Below are 20,496 nucleotides of genomic sequence, written 5' to 3' on the forward strand. Positions count from 1 at the left end.
GAGGTGAGCTCCATCCCAACCATTGTAACTGGTGGAAGTGAGCCACTTCGACAATACAAAAAAAAACTGCTTTTGCATTCCTTGCTGATAGTGAAAAACTGTAGCAAGTGCAGACAAACAGCACCACTGAAAGTACTCCTTACACAGTCAGCCTTACTTTCGGCTCATAAAGTAACATTTCTGTAAATGACTGTTATTGATTCAATTGGCGCACTGTATTTTTATTTTTAGATACAGCACTGAAACAGGCCCTTCGGCCCATCGAGTCTGTGCCGACCAAGAACCACCCATTTATACTAACCCTACAGTAATCCCATATTCCCTACCACCTACCGACACTAGGGACAATTTACAATGGCCAATTTACCTATCACCTGCAAGTCTTTGGCGGTGGGAGGAAACGGGAGCACCCAGCGAAAACCCATGTGGTCACAGGGAGAACTTGCAAACTCCACACAGGCAGTACCCAGAATTGAACCCCGGTCCCTGGAGCTGTGAGACTGTGGTGCTAACCACTGCGCCGCCCAAGTAGTCATAAAGTTGGCAGGCAAGTGGCTTTGGCTGAAAGGTTGCTTGATGATTAAGGAAAAGGAGTAACCTCTACAAATAGCTTGTGATGGATGGTGTAACAAAAATAGCTTCAACAAAATAAGACTTTCTATACATGTCATCAGTACATCCAAAACAAAAAAGATTTTTCCATTTCCGATCAATTCTAAAATGTTGGCATTTTAGTGCTTCAAAGCAATTAGGAAAACAAATTGTATGTTAGTATTTATTGCAAGGGATTTGGAATACAAGAGAAGAGTAAGGAAAGCTTGCTGCAATTATGTAGTGCTTTGGTGAGATCACATCTGGAGTACTGTGGACAGTTTTGGTCTCCTTACCTTAGGATGGATATACTTGCCTTAGAGGATGTGCAACAAAACTTCAAAAGATTGATACAAAAGCAAAACCACCAGAAGAAAAGCAAAATACTGCAGATGCTGGAAATCTAAAATAGAAACAGAAAGTGCTGGAAATACTCAGCAGGTCAGGCAGCGTCTGTGGATAGAGAGAAACAGCTAACATTTCAGGTCTGTCAGGGCCTACATTCTCTGGAGTTTAGAAGAATGAGAGGTGATCTCATTAAAATGTAGAAAATTCTTAACAGACTTGACAGGGTAGATGCTGAGAGGCTGTTTCCCCTGGCTGCAGTGTCTAGAACTATGGGTCATTGTCGCAGGATAAGGACTGAGAGGAGGAGATATTTCTTCACAGAGAGTTGTGAATCTTTGGAATTCTCTACTCCAGAGGGCAGTGGGGGTTGCTCTGTCACTAAGTATATGTAGGACTGAGATGATGGATTTTTGGGCACTCGGAATCAAGGGATATGGGGATAAGGTCAGAAAGTGGAGTTGAGGTAAAAGATCAGCCATGATCCTATTGGTTGCTGCAGCAGGCTCAAGGAGTCATATGGCCTACTCCTCCTATTTCTTAAGTTCTTATGAAAGAGTTATTAGTTTACTGATGTATGTACCTGTAATGGAAGAAGCACTGCCCAAATCATTATGTTGTAGAGTTTTCTGTCCTGTGGTTTTAGATTTTGTGCATTTTAAGTCTATGCTGAGTAGGCCAGATTCACACATTGTCGAAGGTTTTGATTGTGGTAGATGACCCAGCAGACTCCTGTTTTGATTGGATTTTCCTCCAGGATATCCTGATATTTTCCCAAGTTTAACAACTAGACAATTATAACTGGTAGAAGTTCACAGAACAATACAACCTACATCCTTCTGTCCATTAGAAAACATGTAGAAGATTCACTGAAACCTGGACCATATCTCTCATCCTAATTACATTTAATCTGTAATGCTTCACAAACTTTAGAATACTACTGTTAATTGTGTTGCTAGCTATGTAAGAATGTGACAAAAATACATGCAAAACATTTTATCTTGTGAATGAATGTGATGAAAGAATCTGTGCTTTGGTAGATATAAAATCCAATTATCAATTTTTTTAACTAAAGTGCATCATCTTGAACCAATAAATTAGTATTTTGAATCACCATCAGTGACTATGCTGATGGGATGTTTTATTATAGTTTTTTATATATAAAAAAAGTAAACAAAAATGCATTGCAGATTTTGATGTGCATATTGTTACGACCAGGTGAGAAATGTGTCCAGGGGTCTTTTGCTGTCTTTACCTGGTCTTATTGTAACAGGGTTTAATTTTAAACACAATGTGTTTTGAGCTCCCCCTTTGTGAATCCTTGTTCACAACTTTCCAATTATAAGGCAAAGAAATGAGCACAAACAGGCTTTCTTTGGTTTAAAGATGAAAGATGAAATTTATTAAATCTTAAACTTCAACTCTAATACGGTTCATGCCTACAGATATATGACGTGCTCGTGCTAGCATGCACACGCGATATAAACATGCAGATAGAGACAGAAAAGAGCAGAAGAAAAGATAAGTAGAACAGTTTGAGGCAATATCTTGTTACTGTTCCTCGAGCTCACTGTAGTGCTTGATTGAAGATATGGTCTTGCATTTCGTGGGGCCCAGTAGTCTTCTTAAAATGTTGTTCATGTAGGAAACCTTTCTCTCTTTGAGTTTCACATGTTTTCACAAGATTCACTTCCGTAGGAAGAGATAAAAGCAGGCAGACAGGAGAGAAGATCTCAGTCCATGAGCACACGGCGTTCTGTGTTTCAATCCCTTTGTTGGGAGTTCAAATTCAAAAAAACTCCCAGGTTGCCCAGCAGGTTAGTCATGTGACTAGCTCCTTATATGGAACAGTCTCTTCAAAATCCTTTGTTGGAAGTTCAAATTCTCTGCAACAGCCAGTTAGTCATGTGACTAAAACTGGTCTGACCACTTCTGTGTCATGGGAAAGTAACTGCTGGGTCCCCATTGTTTCAACATTGTCTGGTATTAAGCAAATATCTTTCCAGTCAGCGCTTGCATTTTTAAGTTTTTGTTCATGTGGCAAAATAATGTGTGCCTCAGTCTTGGCAGATGGGGGGTTAGCCTGACAATATTCTGTACCATAAAATTTATTTTGTGGTGCCATTTGATTTGTAGCCACCTGAAAGCTTCAAACTATGATGGCCATGTTTTTTTAAGTTACACCTTTAAGTATCTTCCAAATGTGGTAGGAATATGGGATTAATGTAGGATTAGTATAAATGGGTGGTTTATACTACCCATTAGTATAATCTACATCATCATTCCCTTCATCAAAAAGCAAAATATTGTGAACATGAACCATTGTTTTTTTAATTGGTTTCATGATGTTTGTGACGGCATCTTTTAGCATTGTATGGCTTAATCTTTCAACAGTACATTTATCTGTCAGAAACATTCAATTAGTAAAGCTGACTATTCCTTTTTTAACAGGAGTGTAAAAGAAAACACACAGCTCGGTGCAAGCGATTCAATTGTCTGCTGCACAATATGACTCACAAGGCTACAGTAACGCTTCGAGCACGGGTGTGGAACAGCACCTTCCTGGAGGTATGGACAGAGTCCTGTTGATCTGATGGGGATTATTTTGATTTTTCTTTTCATACTTACCTCCCAGGTTGACAGTGGGCCTCTTTACAGCATCTTCTAACGTTTATTTATTTTTATTTATTTAGAGATACAGCACTGAAACAGGCCCTTCGGCCCACCGAGTCTGTGCCGACCATCAACCACCCATTTATACTAATCCTACATTAATCCCATATTCCTACCACATCCCCACCTTCCCTCAATTCCCATACCACCTACCTATACCTATACTGGCCAATTTACCTATCAACCTGCAAGTCTTTGGCTGTGGGAGGAAACCGGAGCACCCCGGCGAAAACCCACATGGTCACAGGGAGAGCTTGCAAACTCCGCACAGGCAGTACCCAGAATCGAACCCGGGTCACTGGAGCTGTGAGGCTGCGGTGCTAACCACTGCGCCTCTATGGTCAAACACAGGGACTGTTTAAGTACAATCTCAGACAGAACACTTCAACCATTTCCACCTTTCTCCTTTCCTCTATTTGTTTTTCCTCCAGTTACACCCAGTGACCAAGCAGATGCGGGTGTCTTGGTACCAGATTACACAAATTTCTATTGAGCACTTATCTTTATTTCTGAGTCCATGGAGCAGTTTGCCAGTTTCATTATTTAATCTATGAATGACAGATATTGGAAATATTTTTAAAAATTAAAACTGACGTACAGACAACTGGATAGTAAAGATTATGTAGTAAGAATGGGTCTTGCTTGGCTAATAAAGACAGTTTTCACCCATGAATGTAAGTTTGAAATAACTGTAATAGGTTGAGAATGTACTTTATCTAACTCTTGTAGACATCATTCCTGAGCAGTCAGTAAAGACCAGATGATTCACAAATTGCTTCACTTCTCACTGTAACACCATGGTCTAGAAATTGGTCCATGCAGCTTTCTTCCATTGGATGTTGCACTGAGTACTAAGGCTCCAATATGTTGGGTAGAAAGGGTGTATACATTTCCAGCTGGAAGTCAGCTGCCCTTCATGTTGGGTAAAGATGAAAAATATGCCCACACCTGTAAGCAACTTTAGGCCTTTTGCATAAGTAAATAAGAGGTCTAATGCCTGTTTGAGACCCCGTCTCCAAAACTGGTTTGCCCTAATGCAGAAATCAGGCCTGGAATCACCTCCTACACCCAACCAACATTATAAGGATGGCTCCTCACTACGCCTCATTAAAGGTACCAATTGTCACCTTTTTTTTTCTCGTTAGCATTGCCGCACTCACACCCTCGGACCTGCTGCCGGCCCCTAATACCGTAGGGCCCCTGCGCAGCCAGATCTTGCGCTCCTCATCACCTTACTTGCTCCAAGATAATGAGGCCTGAGCCTTAGCCTTCACCATTCAGGCACAAGGAATTTACACTGGGCCTCTTGTATGCCAAAAAATTGGCTCACCAAAATTTCCGGGACAATATCTGTTCTTTCGCGTTGATGGTTGGTGACTTCCAATTTTTTTTTAAAATGTGATGCATCCCTGGCGCATGATAGTTTCTGTGAAGGTTACTGAATATTTTAAAAGTTCTTCAGATTTTTTTTTTGGTCTTCTAGGAATACAGGGACTATGGTCGGATTACTGTACTGATAGAGGCATCCTTACACTTGATGACAAACATTTCCACAATCAAAATGAAACAACCAGATGTGACAGTGAGTTCTTTCAGATCTTCTCATTGTTAATAGGAATGTGGAACGATAGGGGATCGCGATTCATTTTTTTATCCTGGTTAAAATTAAAGCAAAAATGATTAATTGTAGAAATCTGAAGCAAACAACAAGAACAACCACTTGCATTTCTTTAGCAGCTTTAATGTAGGACAACCTTCCAAGGTGGTTCGCAGGAGCATTATTAAACAAAATTTGACACCGAGCCACATAGGAGATATTGAGACAGGTGACCAGAGGTAAGTGTTAAGGAGGAAAGAGAGGTGAAGCAGTGTAAGGAGGGAATTCCAGAGATTAGGCCGAGGCACATGAAGGCACAGCTGCCAATGGTGGAGTGATTAAAATTGGGGTAGAGATGTGGTCAGAATCGGAGGAGCACAGAGATTTTGGAGATTACAGAGATAGGGGGCTGCATTTTACAGACCCCCCAATGTTGGGGTTCGTTTGGGTGGGGGAGCAGAAAATGCCTCCGGGAGATGGCCACCACGCACCCCAATGCCTGGAGGGCCTGGTCCGATTTCGCCGGCAAGGCCTTGTAGCGCCCCCCCCGCCGCTCGGCGACGGGACCGCCATTTTCATATTTAAATAAATGTAAATGAGTGCATTAATTAGACTTACGTTCCCGCCTTCTGTCCCGATGCGATCTTCCTGTCGCCTTCGGATCCAGGCAAACGAGACTGGTGATGAGGGGGGAGGAGGTAAGTTTCTCAGTGCGGGGGTCGGGGGAACGGGGTCAAAGTGACATCACTGGTGTAGGGGATGGTTTTAGGTTAAAGTTTATGCACTTTGGGGGGGGTGGTGGGGGAAGGTCAGGTAGACAAGGTAAGTGTTTTGGGGGGGCAGAGGGCAAGTCATTAATTTTATGGTTATTGGGGGGGTGGGAGAGGGATAAAATGTATTTTTTTTTACTCACTGTTTCTTTAAATATTTAAATGTAACAGTAGGGCTCAAAGCGCTTTAAAAATGGCATCAATGCGTGCGCACAGGCAGCTGACGCTATTGCGGGAGCTGACAGCCCGCACCCTCCACGTCATCAGGAGCCGGGGGTGGGGTGCGGGGCAGGGTGGGGGGGGCGGGGGCGGCGACCTGCCCCGGATATTTAAATGAGCTGTCAGACTTAGGACCGCGGTGGCTCCACGACAGGCGGGCCGCCATTGTTTTCGCAGGAATATAAAATTCAACCCAGTGTGTAGGGCGTGAGAATCCGTTGCAGAGTCTCAGTTCGTTTGGGAGCCGTACTCTGGACATTAACAGGAATGAATGATCCGACACCAAATAAATAGGCTGAATTTTATTAACTCGCCACAAATCTCAGCGGTGCACTCTGAAGTCGACAGCCTTCAGGCGCGGATGTGCCGTCGCTGAGCCCCTGGGATATTTCGCGCGGGGCTCATTTAAATGGAGGTGGCAGAGGGGCCACCCCCGATGACGTAGAGGAGGCGGCTGCTCCGCCCCCAGCAGTGGCATCCACGCCACCGCCTTTTTTAAAGGGCTTCAAGCCCTTCAGTGCCATTTAAATGTATAAAGAGACAGGGTTGTTACAAAATTGAAATTAAATTTTATTAACACTTCCAATCCCCTCTCACACCCTCTCCCAACCCATGAATAATCCGCTACTTTTTTTGTGGGGGACAGGACAAAAAAAATCAGATTTCACTCAGAACCTTTCCCCCTGGAACGTTATTCCCTTTGACCCTAAACCCCTTCCTACCATCCCCACAACCAATCACAGTGGTTTTCCCCGCCACCCCCCTCAACCTGAAATTTTCACTCCTTCCCCTCTCCCCACCAGTGTCACGCCTCAGAACTCTGAACGGAGTTCCGAAGGCGTGCGAGTTGTGGCTGGCAGCCGGAATATCGGTGTGTGATGCCGCCGGGACAAGTTAAGTTAATTTGCATTTATTTTACCTCATTTTAATATTTAAATGAAGGCCCCATTGCTGCACTGAGGCCGCACCACTGCCGATTAAAATGTAACCGGGCCTTCTCAGCATTGGGGGTCGTGGCGGGCCTCTCCTACAAGAATTTTCCGGGCCCCCACCACCACAACCCCCGACGCCAGAGGCCTCATAAAATTCAGCCCAATGTGCTAAAACAGTAATTTCTATTAAGTAGTTATTAACCAACTACAACTACTACTCCCATATCTATGTAATCTGCTGAAGCACAGATTTCTGACCTGCTGTGTGAGTCTGCATGTCCCATTCTGCACCGTGATCCACATCCACAGTAGCAGCAGTCTGAACCTGCATTCCAGCAGCTCTTCCGCTACACCACTGATGTATCAGGAGGCCTCCACCTGTGCTGCAGTGGAAGCTGAGACTGAGGCCAACAAATGCTTCATCATGGGTTTGTCTAGCAGTGCTGCCACGGAGGTGCCCACCACTTCCACGGTGGAAAGGATGGACTCCAGAGTCTGCGCAATGCCCTGCTCCACAGTGGAGCCAGGCCCCTCCACAGTCCTAGCCTGTGACTGGAGGCAATCTGGCAGGCCTGCCAATACGCCAAGCACTTTGGTGTGCATGTTCATCAGTTTTCCTATAGTCTGCCGAAACAAGGGCCGTAATTTTATGGCACCCCAACAAGCGGGCTGGTGGCGGGGGAGGGGGGGGGGGGGTGGGGCCGTAAAATTGAGTGCGAGGTGGGGGGACCGTTCCTGACGCCTTCCTGCCCTCACTGCAATTTTGCGCGGGGTGGCGAGAATCGGCCTGCCTGCCCCAGGTCAATCAAGGTCCTTAAGTGGCCAATTAACTGCCACTTAAGGGCCTCCTCCCACTGCCGTTGGTATCTTACCCGCGGCGGCCGGATGTCAAATGTCCCAAGAACACCACCAGGTAAAACCTGACGGCCTATTTGCGGGCTGGGGGGTACCTTCCTGATTGGTCACCCTGTGCCCCCATGGAGGGCCACCACTGAGGCCCCAACCACCACAACGCACAATGCTCCCACCTCCACCCACAGCCCCCCCCCCCCCTCCACTTCAACCAACACCCCCTTGCCTTGCTGGGGCCCAGCTGATTGTCCCTGATGAGGCCCAAAAAACCAACCTTGTTTCCGGGGCCGTCCTTCACTTTGTTTGCGATGGCTGGGTGTAGTCCCAGCTGTGGCCACTGCTCCCGGTGATGCTGCTGGGACTAAGAGCTGCCGCCCCGTTGATTGGCCGGCAGCTCCATTAGATGGGACTTCCTGCCTCAAGAAGGTGGAAGTCCTGCCCAAGGCCAATTAATGGCATGGCTCCCCAGACCTAGTGGAGGTGGGCTCGCCCCCGACTTTTTGGCCGGTGGGTGGGGCTTCCCACCCAATGTAAAATTCCAGCCACAGGCCTCATCTGAGCTCCCTGCAGCATAACTGGTGTTCGACCTTGCCCTCCAGGAAGCTTGCACGCAAGTTGACCTATCCCCCATTCAAGCTGCAGCCCATTCATGCCTGGTAACTCACCGCATGCAGATCCTGACCCTTAACTAGCCTCTAGCATTCAACATCTGAGATGGTGGCTACCAGTGTTAGGTTGAGTGACAGTGCTTGTTCCTCAGAGCTTCTTCCTCCTCCCACCCTTCATCATGAGGCTGCAGGGGCTGAGCAGCTAGAAGTTCTTGGCTTTCTGAAAGCACAAAGGCATAAGGGGAAGAAAGGGGCGTGGGAAAGAGTGGGGGGGGATGAAAGCAGAAGATCCATGGTCACTCCATCTGCAGTTTCTATTTCATGGCACCTTTCACGATGAGGGTGTGGAGAAGGTTTTTTTTATTCTTTCATGTAATGTGAGCAAGGCCAGCATTTGTTGCCCATCCCTAATTGCCCTTGAGAATGTTGTAGTGAGCTGCCTTCTTGAACCGTTGCAGTCCATGTAGTGTAGGTACACCCACAGTGCTGTTAGGGAAGAGGTTCCAGGTTTTTGACCCAGTGATAGTGAAGGAACAGCGATACAGTTCCAAATCAGGATGGTGTATGCATATTGCAGCAACTTATTGTCATCCAGGTTGGCCTGGCAGCCACAGGCTCCATGGCTCTGGTGCCCATGATCCTGAGAACTATCTGCTCGAGGGAACTGAGGGATTGGATTCCTGGTGGTCGTCCGCCGGTCATCTGTCTCTCCCTTCTGTTCTGGTGACCTTCTCCTATGAGAGAGCACAAAATGTGTGTCAGTATGTTTGGGTGATGTTCCTGCCATAATTGGAGGTACGTGGAGGCTGTGAGAGGTGGGTCTGAGACTGGCAGCACCAGTAAGTGTGTGAGGGTCTGATGTAGTGTGAGGATGTAGGGTGAGTCAGGGTGTGCTGCAGGTGAGTGATGGGAGTGTGGTCCATTGAACATTATGAGCGTGTTTATTGTGGTGGGTAAGAGATGTGGTGTAAAATTCCATTCATTCACCTTGACCACCTGAGTGATATCATTACACTTTTTGTGACACTGCTGCCAGGTTCATGGAGCTATGCTCTGGGGATTCACAACCCTCGCCAGCTTTTCCCGTTCCCTTCGCAGGGTTAGTCTCAATGGCTTTCTGTCCCCTCGCCGGAAACAGGGCCTCCTTCCTGGCCTAGACTTCTCGACAGGGTGAGTCCAGGGTAGCACCACCGAATCGGAGAACTCTCTCCTTTACTTGGTGTGCTGTGGCTTTTACCTGAACAGCAACAAATGATTATTTTATAGGGTGTGCTTTAAAAAGGGAATGCTGTGCAGCCTCTTCCCAATACTATTTGGCCCCCTGGAGTGTGCAGAGGACTCCTGCACTGAAATGGAGACCAGGACTGTGTGGAAGCAACTTGTGGAAATGAGATGGGTCGAAAAATTTTGTGCCTTATCCATCATGTTTCAAATGGGTGTGGGCAGGCCGCGTATCACTGCTCCTGTGCCCAAAAATAGGGTGAATGAATTTCACGCCCCTTTTCTTTTATAAGCTCCTGTAACAAAACGTTCCAAATCTTGTTGCTGAAAATATATTTGTACTACAGTCCTCAATGTTTATATACTGAGGTTTTACTTTAAATAAGCTTTATATCCTCTATAAGCTCTGAAGTCAGACTACTTCTCACAGTTTGGAAAGGAAAATAACTAAGAAAGAACACAGTGGACATATATTAAAGCAGATCAGCCCAGAAAGAATGATAGCTGTCTGGGGGGTAGATTACTAAAACGTATATGGTTCTGTGCTAATTGGTTCAGAATTAGCACATGGGATGCCTGCATATCTATGGAATCTAATCTTTTTCATGTATGTATGTGTATCTGTATCCATATATCTGTAAACCTATCTCATGGAGAAATAAACCAGAATGTCGTCATCAGATCCCCATTACTGGTGAATGCTGTAGAAATTGTTTTCCATAGTATGATGGGGTATGGCAATTGTGGACCTCTCCTAAGTGATGTAAAAGTGCAAATAGGAGAATCATAATGTTTAACTAAAAGACAAAATTCTAACAAGTGTGAAACAGGTGTTTTACTAAACTTTGTCACACAAAACTGGGTGGAGGATCTATCCTTTACGCAAACTTTCTCATGAATTTAGTTTGCTGTTTTTGTTTAATACAGACGTTTCTCTATATTGAGTCGCAAGTTGATGATGAACCACCTTATGAGATATCAGAATGGATCATTGCAGTAGCAGTGCTGGCAGGAATCATACTGTTGAGTCTAATAATACTCTTATTATGGAAGGTAGGCGACACTTCATTTTCCTAGAGCCACTTTATGAACCAAGCATTCTGTAAACATCACGCTCAAATTAAGGCTGCAGTAGCCACCGAGGCCAGGAGCTGAGAAAAGTAACAGACACGCAGGGAAGATAACTGGCATACCTACAATCTGGACACATACCATCCTCCTCTTACATACAAGTGATTCTTGGAGGCAATTATTTACACAATGACAATCCATTGATCAAATTCTGCAGTTGGACGAGATCAATGAGTAGTCATTCGCCCTTGTTCACAGATCTGCCTCTGGTCTCTGTCTGCAATGTTAATTTGCACTCTATAAACTGCCATTTCTGATGAAGTACTTATCATTTTGGCAGTAGTACAAAACGGGTGATGGAAGGGGAAATTGGGAGAGGTGTACAACATGTGGCCGTCCAATGTAGCAGGTTTTACACTGTTGCTGAAAGTCAAATTTACTCTCCTATCATTTTGTTTGCCTTGTTAATCATCTTATGCCACAAGGTTGTTTTCAGGACCAGTGTCTGTCATTATTCCCAAATACATTTGACATTAGACTAAAGTTCAAAATGAAACAAAGTCAGTATCATCGTGGTTGGTTTCCAGGTAAAATGCAAGATTGTTACTCTTATTCAGATTACCTACATTTGGAAAAGAGCAAATTACATTTTTTTCCAGTAGATGGAAACTTAGATGAAGTTTCTGGTTGTTAAATGATTACTTTGCACAAACTACATAAACAGTCACTCCAATCAGTTTAATGTACTAACACATATATGGACTGCATTGATGTTAATGACTTGACAACATTACATCATTTTGCCTATTTGTTTACTTGAAAAATGGTCCCCAAAGGGAGTAAAGTTTTTTTTCATTGAGGAGGTATGTCATATTCGATAAAAGCAGATATTTTGTTTAAATGTAATTATACTGCACCATATTTAGCAGTATTACAAATCTCATTACACTTAATTGTTCAATCAATAAGTATAAAACACTCAGTCAAATGAAAGGCTGCTGGTGCTACAAGGTAAAGATCAGTATACTGCTGGACATCTGGCCCATCTGTTAATCAAATGCTTCATCAGAACATCTGTATAGTAGAATACAACCAATTAGCAAATCAACAGGAAGGGAATGCATTGAGCTATTGTGAGGCCATTATTATTACTGAAAATTGTTTGTGGCCAATCAATTATCATATTTTAATTATATACATGCTTCATATGATGACTGAGCAGAATTGTGTTTTTAATTTATGGTATGGAACTGAGATCAAAGCTCGATGAAATTTAAGACTTTCCTTTACCTCCCTCCCCACAATATTGTTAGAAATTCTGCTCACTGTTGATGTTTATGTGGTGATTTGTGTTTAAAAGAAGGATTTTTATTAATATATTTGCATAACAGAGACAGTTGGAATGGCATAAATCTGTGCCACAGAAATTCTCCATCTTTTAAAAGCTCTACTGTTTCAGCTGGTCATTTATGAAATGTTCATCTTCCAGTTGCTGTTTGCCCAATTGTAATGTAGCTTCTGCCTTTTTTTTTGTCAGTTTCAACCCAAAATGTGAGTATGCAAAGTGGCATATTCTGATTCATTTGATACTGGGATGTAGGGAAGACAAAAACTGCTGCACCTCTGCTTCTATCTGAGTATGGAATAACTAGTCCATTTCCATTCTCCATTATAGCAAACAGGCAGAGGTCTAGATTTAGTGATGGAGTTTGCACTTTGTTGAATGAACAGGTAATTAGAGGGACAAAGAAAGCCCTGGAAATAGTTAGCAGCTGAGGCTAAACATAACTTTCAGTACCACAGCAGTAATCGATCAGTCAGAGAAAAAGGTGAAAACCATAGATGATGCAAACTGGCTTCAACGGGGGATAAGCACAGAGTAGTAAACATTCTCAAATGATTATTTCCTCTGAGTCTTCAAGCGAAAACAAGAGCGACTGCCCTCCTAAACATAGATACCACAAGTAAAATTAGTAATTACACAAAAATGAGATGGAACTCCTAGAAAACTAAAAGTGTTCAAAACAAATCAATCCCCAAACATATATGAAAAATATATATCGGTGTTCTGAGAAGGATTTGGAAGGAATTCAGTGAAGTATTGAGAACCATCATGAAGGAGTCAATGGATACTGGGAAGGTTCCATTAGATAGAAAACAAGATATAATGGCCCAGATTTGATGGCACTGACCTTGAAAAAGCTACCCACAGAGTTCTAACTGTTGTGGGACATGGGACCACCTTAGGAGGTGTAAGTGAAGATCACTAGAGGAAGCAATGCCACGTCACACATCACCAGGGAGTTGTGGTTGCAGCCCGACAGAGTAAGATGTGTGTTGTGGCCCCTGTAGCAGCTGTGCATATATATGTTCCAGTTAAACTATAATAAAAGCCCACATTTTCTTTCGATATTACTTGGAGTCCTGTGAATCTTACAATAGGTCACATACCAAAGGAACAAGTAATATTACAGTAACAATATATTTGGCTTGGATTTCACCTTTCCCAAGGCTAGTTTGAATCTGGCGCCAAATCAAGTGGATCTCTGGGCATCCAGCAACAGTGATGTTATCAAGCAGGGTAGGGAGCCAATCACATTGAAGTATTCTCACAGACAGCAAACTAGGAAGTAAAATGCACTAATTATCCTTCCATTTTTTAATATCATTTTGATATAGAGAACAAAATAAATGATTGGGACACACAAATGAGATTAAGATAGAAACTGAAATATCATAAACTTTAAAAATAAATTTTTAAATGTGCTTTTTTAATCACAGTGGATAAATTTGACACTCCACAGATGTAAAATTATTTTTTTCAAGGCCAGAGAGGTTTTTAAGCATTAATTATGAACTTAGTATGCTGTTAAAAAACCTCATTTAACAAGGTTAACTTTATCAAGTGTTTTTATTGCAATACTAATAGCATGAAAGGGAAAGTTCTTATCAGTTCAGTGATTTCTAATTGATTGCATTCTGGGGGGACTTCAGTGCACCCTATGCAGAAGTATAGAACCGCTGACAGCAACATCTGGATTTAACTGTGCATGTGCAGATTCCAGAAGTTCCTGTCAATTTCAGAGGAGTAAAGACGGAGAACACTGCTGTGGCTACTACCGCAATATCTTGGCCAATGTGTTGCATTTTTCAAAAAGGGTGACAAAACAAACACAGGCAACTACAGAGCCATTAGTCTTACTTCTATTCTAAGTAAAATAATGGAATTGATTACCAGAAGTAAACCAGAGGTTTTACAATAATAACATACTAAACAGCAATCAACATGGTTTCAGAAGGGGTAGAATCTGCTTGACCAGCCTCCTTTTTTTAAGGAAATGATAATCCAAGTGGAACATGGGAAGCCCTATGATATGAATGACTTCCAAAGACTTTTGACAAAGTTTCTACGGAAGACTATTACTTAAACTCAAAGCTTTGGGGATTCAGGATCAACCTTGAAAATACGAAACTTGCTGAAGGGTGGTACACAATGAGCACTTGTTAGAGGATTTATCTTAAAATAGGGGAGAAAGCATTGAATGGGTTGTCCCAGAGTTTGGTGTTGGGACAACTACTGTTTCTAATTTAGATAAAAGATTTAGAAATGCAATGCATTGTGGTGAATTTTGCAGATGGTACCAAGGCAGGAGAGGCACTGGAATTTGAAGAGGCAGCTCAGCAATTGCAGAATGGGTTGGATAAAATATGAAAGTGGCCAAAACAATGGCAGATGAAATTTAATGCAGTCAAGTATAAAGTGCTACACGTAGGAAGGAAAAATAGAAGACACAGATGAATGAGATGGAAATAGTTAAGGTTGACACAGGAAGAGACTTAAGAGTCTTACTAAAATAGACATTTAACATGTCCAACCTATGCAGAGCAACAATCCACAATTGAATGTTGAACTACATAGCCAAAATAAAAAATAAGGCAGACAAGGTAGTGATCGAACTTTTGATAATGTCACAACTTGAATACTGCATCTAGTTCTGATCACAAGAAACAAGACAATCGTTCAAGCATGGAAGGCAGTGTAGAGAAGACCCGCAAGCTGGATCTCTAGTTTTGAGTCTGAATTATGAAGAAAGGTTGGTGAAGTATTGGCTTTTCATGCTGAAGAGGAGGCAGCTGAAAGGTGTTCCTATAGAAGTATATAAAATTGTTAACTAGATAGAAAAATTAAAACTGGAATAGTACTTCAAATTAAGTTGTGGGAGAACAACAAGAGAGCACGTGGCAAAACTAGTATTGATAACTTGAGGACTGTTGTCAGGAAATTCTGTTTCACAAGAAGAGTAGCCAACATGTGGAACACAATTAAAGATAGATTCATGGAAGTAAATACCCTGGAATGATTTAAGAAATAATTGGATGGTGCAATGGAACATTAGGATGTTACTGGCTGAACACATTAAGATTGGCCAGTGGCTTTCCTCATCCACAATTATCTTGTGAACAAAAAGTGTTGGATCCTTAATGCGTTTTTTTTGTAAAATAATCTTTGGTTTGTTGATCACTTTAATTAAATAACTTCCTTCTTTATAGTGTGGTTTCTTCAAGAGAGCGAACACACGAGCCATGTACGAAGCCAAAGATCAAAAGGCTGAAATCAAGATTCAGCCTTCAGAAACTAAGCGGCTTACTGATGGTGACTAGTGCTGGCCAACCTCGCTTCCTGCACTTTTTGGTAATACAGACTGAATAGGATGCAGTAGGGAGGTGTTTGGGGATTAATTCTTGGATAAAAGTAAATAAGCTAGATGCCTGGTTTCCCTTTCTTGAAATATTATCTACTGCAAGAATGCTCATTAATATAAGTTCTTCTCAAATCGCAAGTTGTTGCAGTTATGATCAACTTCTACTTTATTTTTTCCTACTGAAAAACATTGTTGTAGGATTTTCTTCACAATTTTCTCTCCCATTCCCCCACTCCTGAAAAAACAGATGTATCTCGAGGAATGAATTGTCCTTATTGCCCTTGTGTGATTTAACAAAAGGTCAAACTTACAAAATTAACAGGCAGGGCAAGACCAGCTGGTCCATCAAGAGTGTCCTACACCTCATGATGGCTAGATCATCAGAACTAAACATTTCCCATGGTAGGCTTCATCATCCAATTTTGTTCCTTTTGCCGCTGCTACCCTGCCTAATTTCAGATAGGATATTGGAGAAAAACTCATCCCTAAATGTCAGCAGGCTATTGAACAGTGTAGGGCATCAGTGAGCCTGAATCTGTCCTTACCCAATATTCATGCATTTAGACTTTTCAATAGCTGTTATTGGATAATAACTGGGAGTGGGAGCTCTGAGGCCAATTGTACTGGCCTTTCTGTCATTGGGACTGTGATGAGCTAGCTCAACATTAGCCAGACAATAAACATTTGTCTTTTAATATCAATAACAGTAAATTTCTAAATTTTACTGCTTAAAATAAAATTCCTAATGAAAAAAGTGGTTAATATTCCTGGAAATTGTGTAACAATTTGATTTTTAATTATGAATTATGATGCTGATGCTCACTTTTGAGGTTGTGACTGTTTAGATCATTTCCTTAACACCTTTACTATGTCTGTATTACTTTTTGTGAAGCTATGAGATTTGACAACTATGACAATACTAACCAACTACATATGAAATGTAACTACACTTTTTCCAGTGCCCAAAAGGAGCTTTAGGAGAAAGGACTACTTTATTCTGCTTCAAATGCAACTCTCATTTTCCTTGCCTTCGTTTTGTGTGGAGTGGATTAATCCTCTGCGTTCTTTTTTTTCTAACAGCTTCCTGTTTATCTGGTTTCTTCTCTAATTTAATAATTGCTTTTATCCTCCTAATGATATATCGTATTTTTATCGACTAAACATGCTGTCTGATTTCTCCTTTTAATTGCAGTGATTTTCGTTGGAAAGCTTTTCATTGTGGACGTTAGTAGTTACTAACCTTTCATTTTCCCTTTGTCTTCCTAAACGCAACTGGATGAGTGAACGACCAACATTAGCTCTTGTGGCCTTTAGCACACAATGAGCACCTTTAAATTTGAAATCTATCAACCAACATGGGGCCATTCTAACAGCATCATGCTGCTGACATTACTACATAATATCCATTCCATCTTAACCGCACAGCAAACTCTTACTATCATTTGACACGATTGATGCAGTTTACTAAATCCATTGTCACATCGACGACAGGTGCATACTTCAACAGGTGTAAAGTTTTCTATTTGGTGCCTTTTCCCCAATGGGGCAGAATTTTCTGTTCATGTACCTGGAACATTTGGGTGCAATGATTGCAGAAAAATGAGGCAAAAAAGAGTATATGCCCTTAAAGAGCCCATTCAAATTTCTGTCAATTCATTTAAATGGACGAAAAATGAGGTAGATCCATTATCAGTACATCCACCTCTTCAAACTGAATGTTATGTGGTCAGCTTAGCCTCCCCTCCTCCTCTTCCTCAAATCCTCCCATTCTCCAGCATTGACCCTGCAATATTCTATAGTTTCTGCTCCATTTCTCCCTAGCCCTATCAGACTTATCTGCTCCATGAGACTTACGAATCACTCCCTTGAACCCTCCTAACCCAGTTTCTGATGACTGAATTAGCTGTCCTTGGTCGTTGCTCACTGATATTCTATTTGCTTTCCAGGTGAACTGGAGGTAATTTTAACCTCCAAAAATGGTTTGGTTTTGGTCAGGTGGGAAGTTTAAAATATTAAAAATTTCAAACCCAAATCCAAGCCATCGAACCCATCCACTTCCAGTTTTAATGGAGACAGGAATGGGGCGGGGGGGGGGTGCAACGACCAATCCATTTTCAGGAGGTGGATTGGTCATTAAAATTTTAAAGAAGTTTCATTCCTCCATTTCAATAAGGTTTCTATTTTTAACTCATGTCAGCTGGATTTCCCTGGAAATACTGCAGGTGAAAGGAGGCAAGATGAGCTGAATCCATAAGGTGCTTTACAGCACTGCTTATGGGCCAGAACAAGCAGAACTGTTTTCTGCACATCCAACAAGCTCACCCTTTAAACCCCCACCACCCCCCACCCCAGACTTCCATGATCTACTCACCTTCCCCCCACGTTTACCGAGCACCCCTCCACCCCAGAAATCACTGATGCCCATCCAGCAATTTCTCCACCCCTCACCACCACTGAACCTACCTGGTCATGGCCACAGCATTGGCTGGCAGTCAGACAGCAAACCTGGGGGAGAATAAAAATGTCAAGCACACCCAATAATTAAAACTGCAGGATGATCGAGGAGGCCTGAACTTCCATGTTTCCTATCCATAATTCCTCCCCTTCCCACTCCAAAAGCATGCCCCCTGCTGTCATCACTCCACCTTAGAAAATGTATCTACCTTTTTCATCAAACTACTTGCTTTTCTAGGAACATAGGAAGATAGGAACAGGAGTAGGCCATTCAGCCCCTCGAGCCTGTCCCGCCATTCAATGAGATCATGGCTGATCCGCGGCCTAACTCCATATACCTGCCTTTGGCCCATATCCCTTAATATCCTTGCTTAACAAAAATCTATCTCAGATTTAAAATTAACAACTGTTCTAGCTTAAACTGCTGTTTGTGGGAGAGAGTTCCAAACCTCTACCACCCTTTGCGTGATGAAGTGCTTCCTAACATCTCTCCTGAATGGTCTGGTCCTAATTTTTAGACTATGTCCCCTAGTTTTAGAATCTCCAACCAGAGGAAATAGTTTCTTAGCTTTGCTTCCTTTAGTTCCTCAAACTCCTTCTTCACATTCATCTGCATTCTCACTTCTCCCACCGCTTCCTATTCAGATCCCTACAGTCTATTTCCATGCCATCCACAAAACTTAGATGATCCTCAAGAAGATAAGAAAGTCATCAATTTGACAATGACCATGATACATTAAATCTTGTTATCCTCCTCAACCTCTTCATCTTCTTTGATGTAGTTAACTACTTTCTTCTCCTCCATTGTCTTTCCTTCAAGTACCAAAATTCTATGGTGCCACTCCTCTACCTGGCTAATACATCCAGCACAATATCCTTACCCCAAGATTGCATCCTTATCCCCTTCCTACTCTTTGTCCCCAAGCGCAGGTCAGCTCCATATATATGTTGACAACGCTTAACTTTACCTCTCCAGTATCACTAGCAATCTCATAACCATTGCTGTGCTGCCAGACTGACATCAAATTAGGTTGTGGATTGGCCAGAATGTTGTCTAACTAAACATTGACAAAACCAAAGCCAACCAGTGAGCTCCCACCAGAAACTCTGTACCCTAACCCTCAATCCCATCCCATTCTTCAACTGAACTGGATGTTATACAATATTGGTTTCCTGTTGCTGAACTTAAAACCCCACATCCTATCTGCTACGAGGACTACAGATTTCCACCTCCGTAACTTTGTCTACCCCATCCCTACCTCGCCCACAGCACTACTGAAACTGTCATGCCTTTGCCACTGCCACTCAATTGACACCTCAGAGTTCTCAAGCACTACACTACATAAACTTCCAACTCATCCAGAACCTGCATTCTGTTCCATACAGATTCCACTTAATGATCATCATCCGGTCTCCCCATTTCCACTGCCTCTCCATCTTCTGCCTTTCCCGTCCTTGACTTCATCATGTTGTGACAGGCCCTCCGGCCCCACCTCCCATCACAATTCTATGGGGCTCCGCCCCTCCCCTGCCAGCCTCCTAACCCATCTCCAGGAGGGCCCGTTAATTCCAGTCCACCATTTCTGTCTAAATTTTCAGTGATCGTATCCCTACACTCTGGAATTCTCTTCCTAACACCCTCAAGCTTGCCATATCTATTTCCACCTTCGAAAGCCTCCTGAAAACTTGCATCTTCCATGCCTCTCCTAATTCCTGATTGATAGCCATATCATTGCAACACTCCCCTACCCAGCCCACCAGTCTGCAGGTGAAGTGCCTTGGCACATTTTGATGCATCATAGGTACTGTGTAAGCACAAGTTGCCCCTACTGCCATGCCACTTGAGATCAGCTAATTCAAAATGCAAAGACTGGTAATCAAATCTGGCCTGCATGACTCTGCTATACTTTTTTTTAATCAACTGAATGTCAAGGAGATCTGTCCTCTTATTTTCTGATCTCCTAAAAATGCTGTTGGTTATCCACAGTTGACAAACACCCCCAAAACAATCGTTCTATTGGTCAATCATTTATTCACAAACAAATTTCAGTCTTCTATGCAATAAATAACTTTTTTATGTCCTTTCTTCCTTGAGCAGTGTGGCTTCTTCAAGAGAACACGATACTACAGGAGTATGCCAAAGTATCATGCTGTGAAGATCCGCAAAGAAGAGCGCTACTTTATCGCAGAAGGCTTTACAAAGAAGAAAACCCAGAAGAAGCAATGGGTAACAAACTGGAAAGAAAAGGACAGTTACTAATGATTGCTTCTCCCTGAATTTAAAGGGGCCAAACTGTCACAGCCAAATACTTTCCTGGCTATTTTTACAGGGAACTGGATCAGTGCATCAACATTTCTGTTCACATTAGTTTAATTCTATTTATGATAACTTATGTTTCAGTCAAATCCCATAAAATTTTTATGAGACAAAGTTTATGAAGCACAGTGGGAATAGCTTAG

The 20,496-nt window shown here is 42.6% G+C and overlaps 1 protein-coding gene across 2 annotated transcripts in view; it reads left to right on the forward strand.

Moving 5' to 3' along the window:
• Positions 1-20,223, forward strand: part of itga3b (integrin, alpha 3b) — a 171,520-nt gene extending 151,297 nt beyond the window's left edge. The window contains exons 22-26 of one of the 2 annotated variants that reach the window (XM_068013302.1): positions 3,388-3,504; positions 5,093-5,191; positions 10,736-10,861; positions 15,431-15,572; positions 20,135-20,223. In XM_068013302.1, the coding sequence (XP_067869403.1) occupies positions 3,388-3,504; positions 5,093-5,191; positions 10,736-10,861; positions 15,431-15,541 (453 nt within the window). In that variant the 3' untranslated portion in view covers positions 15,542-15,572; positions 20,135-20,223. Of the gene's footprint in view, positions 1-3,387; positions 3,505-5,092; positions 5,192-10,735; positions 10,862-15,430; positions 15,573-20,131 lie in introns of both variants that reach the window. The other variant, XM_068013304.1, reaches the window with a different exon arrangement.
• Positions 20,224-20,496: the final 273 nt, after the last annotated feature.

Source organism: Heterodontus francisci, chromosome 33 (assembly GCF_036365525.1).
Source record: "Heterodontus francisci isolate sHetFra1 chromosome 33, sHetFra1.hap1, whole genome shotgun sequence".
In the NCBI taxonomy this organism is placed as follows: Eukaryota; Metazoa; Chordata; class Chondrichthyes; order Heterodontiformes; family Heterodontidae; genus Heterodontus; species Heterodontus francisci.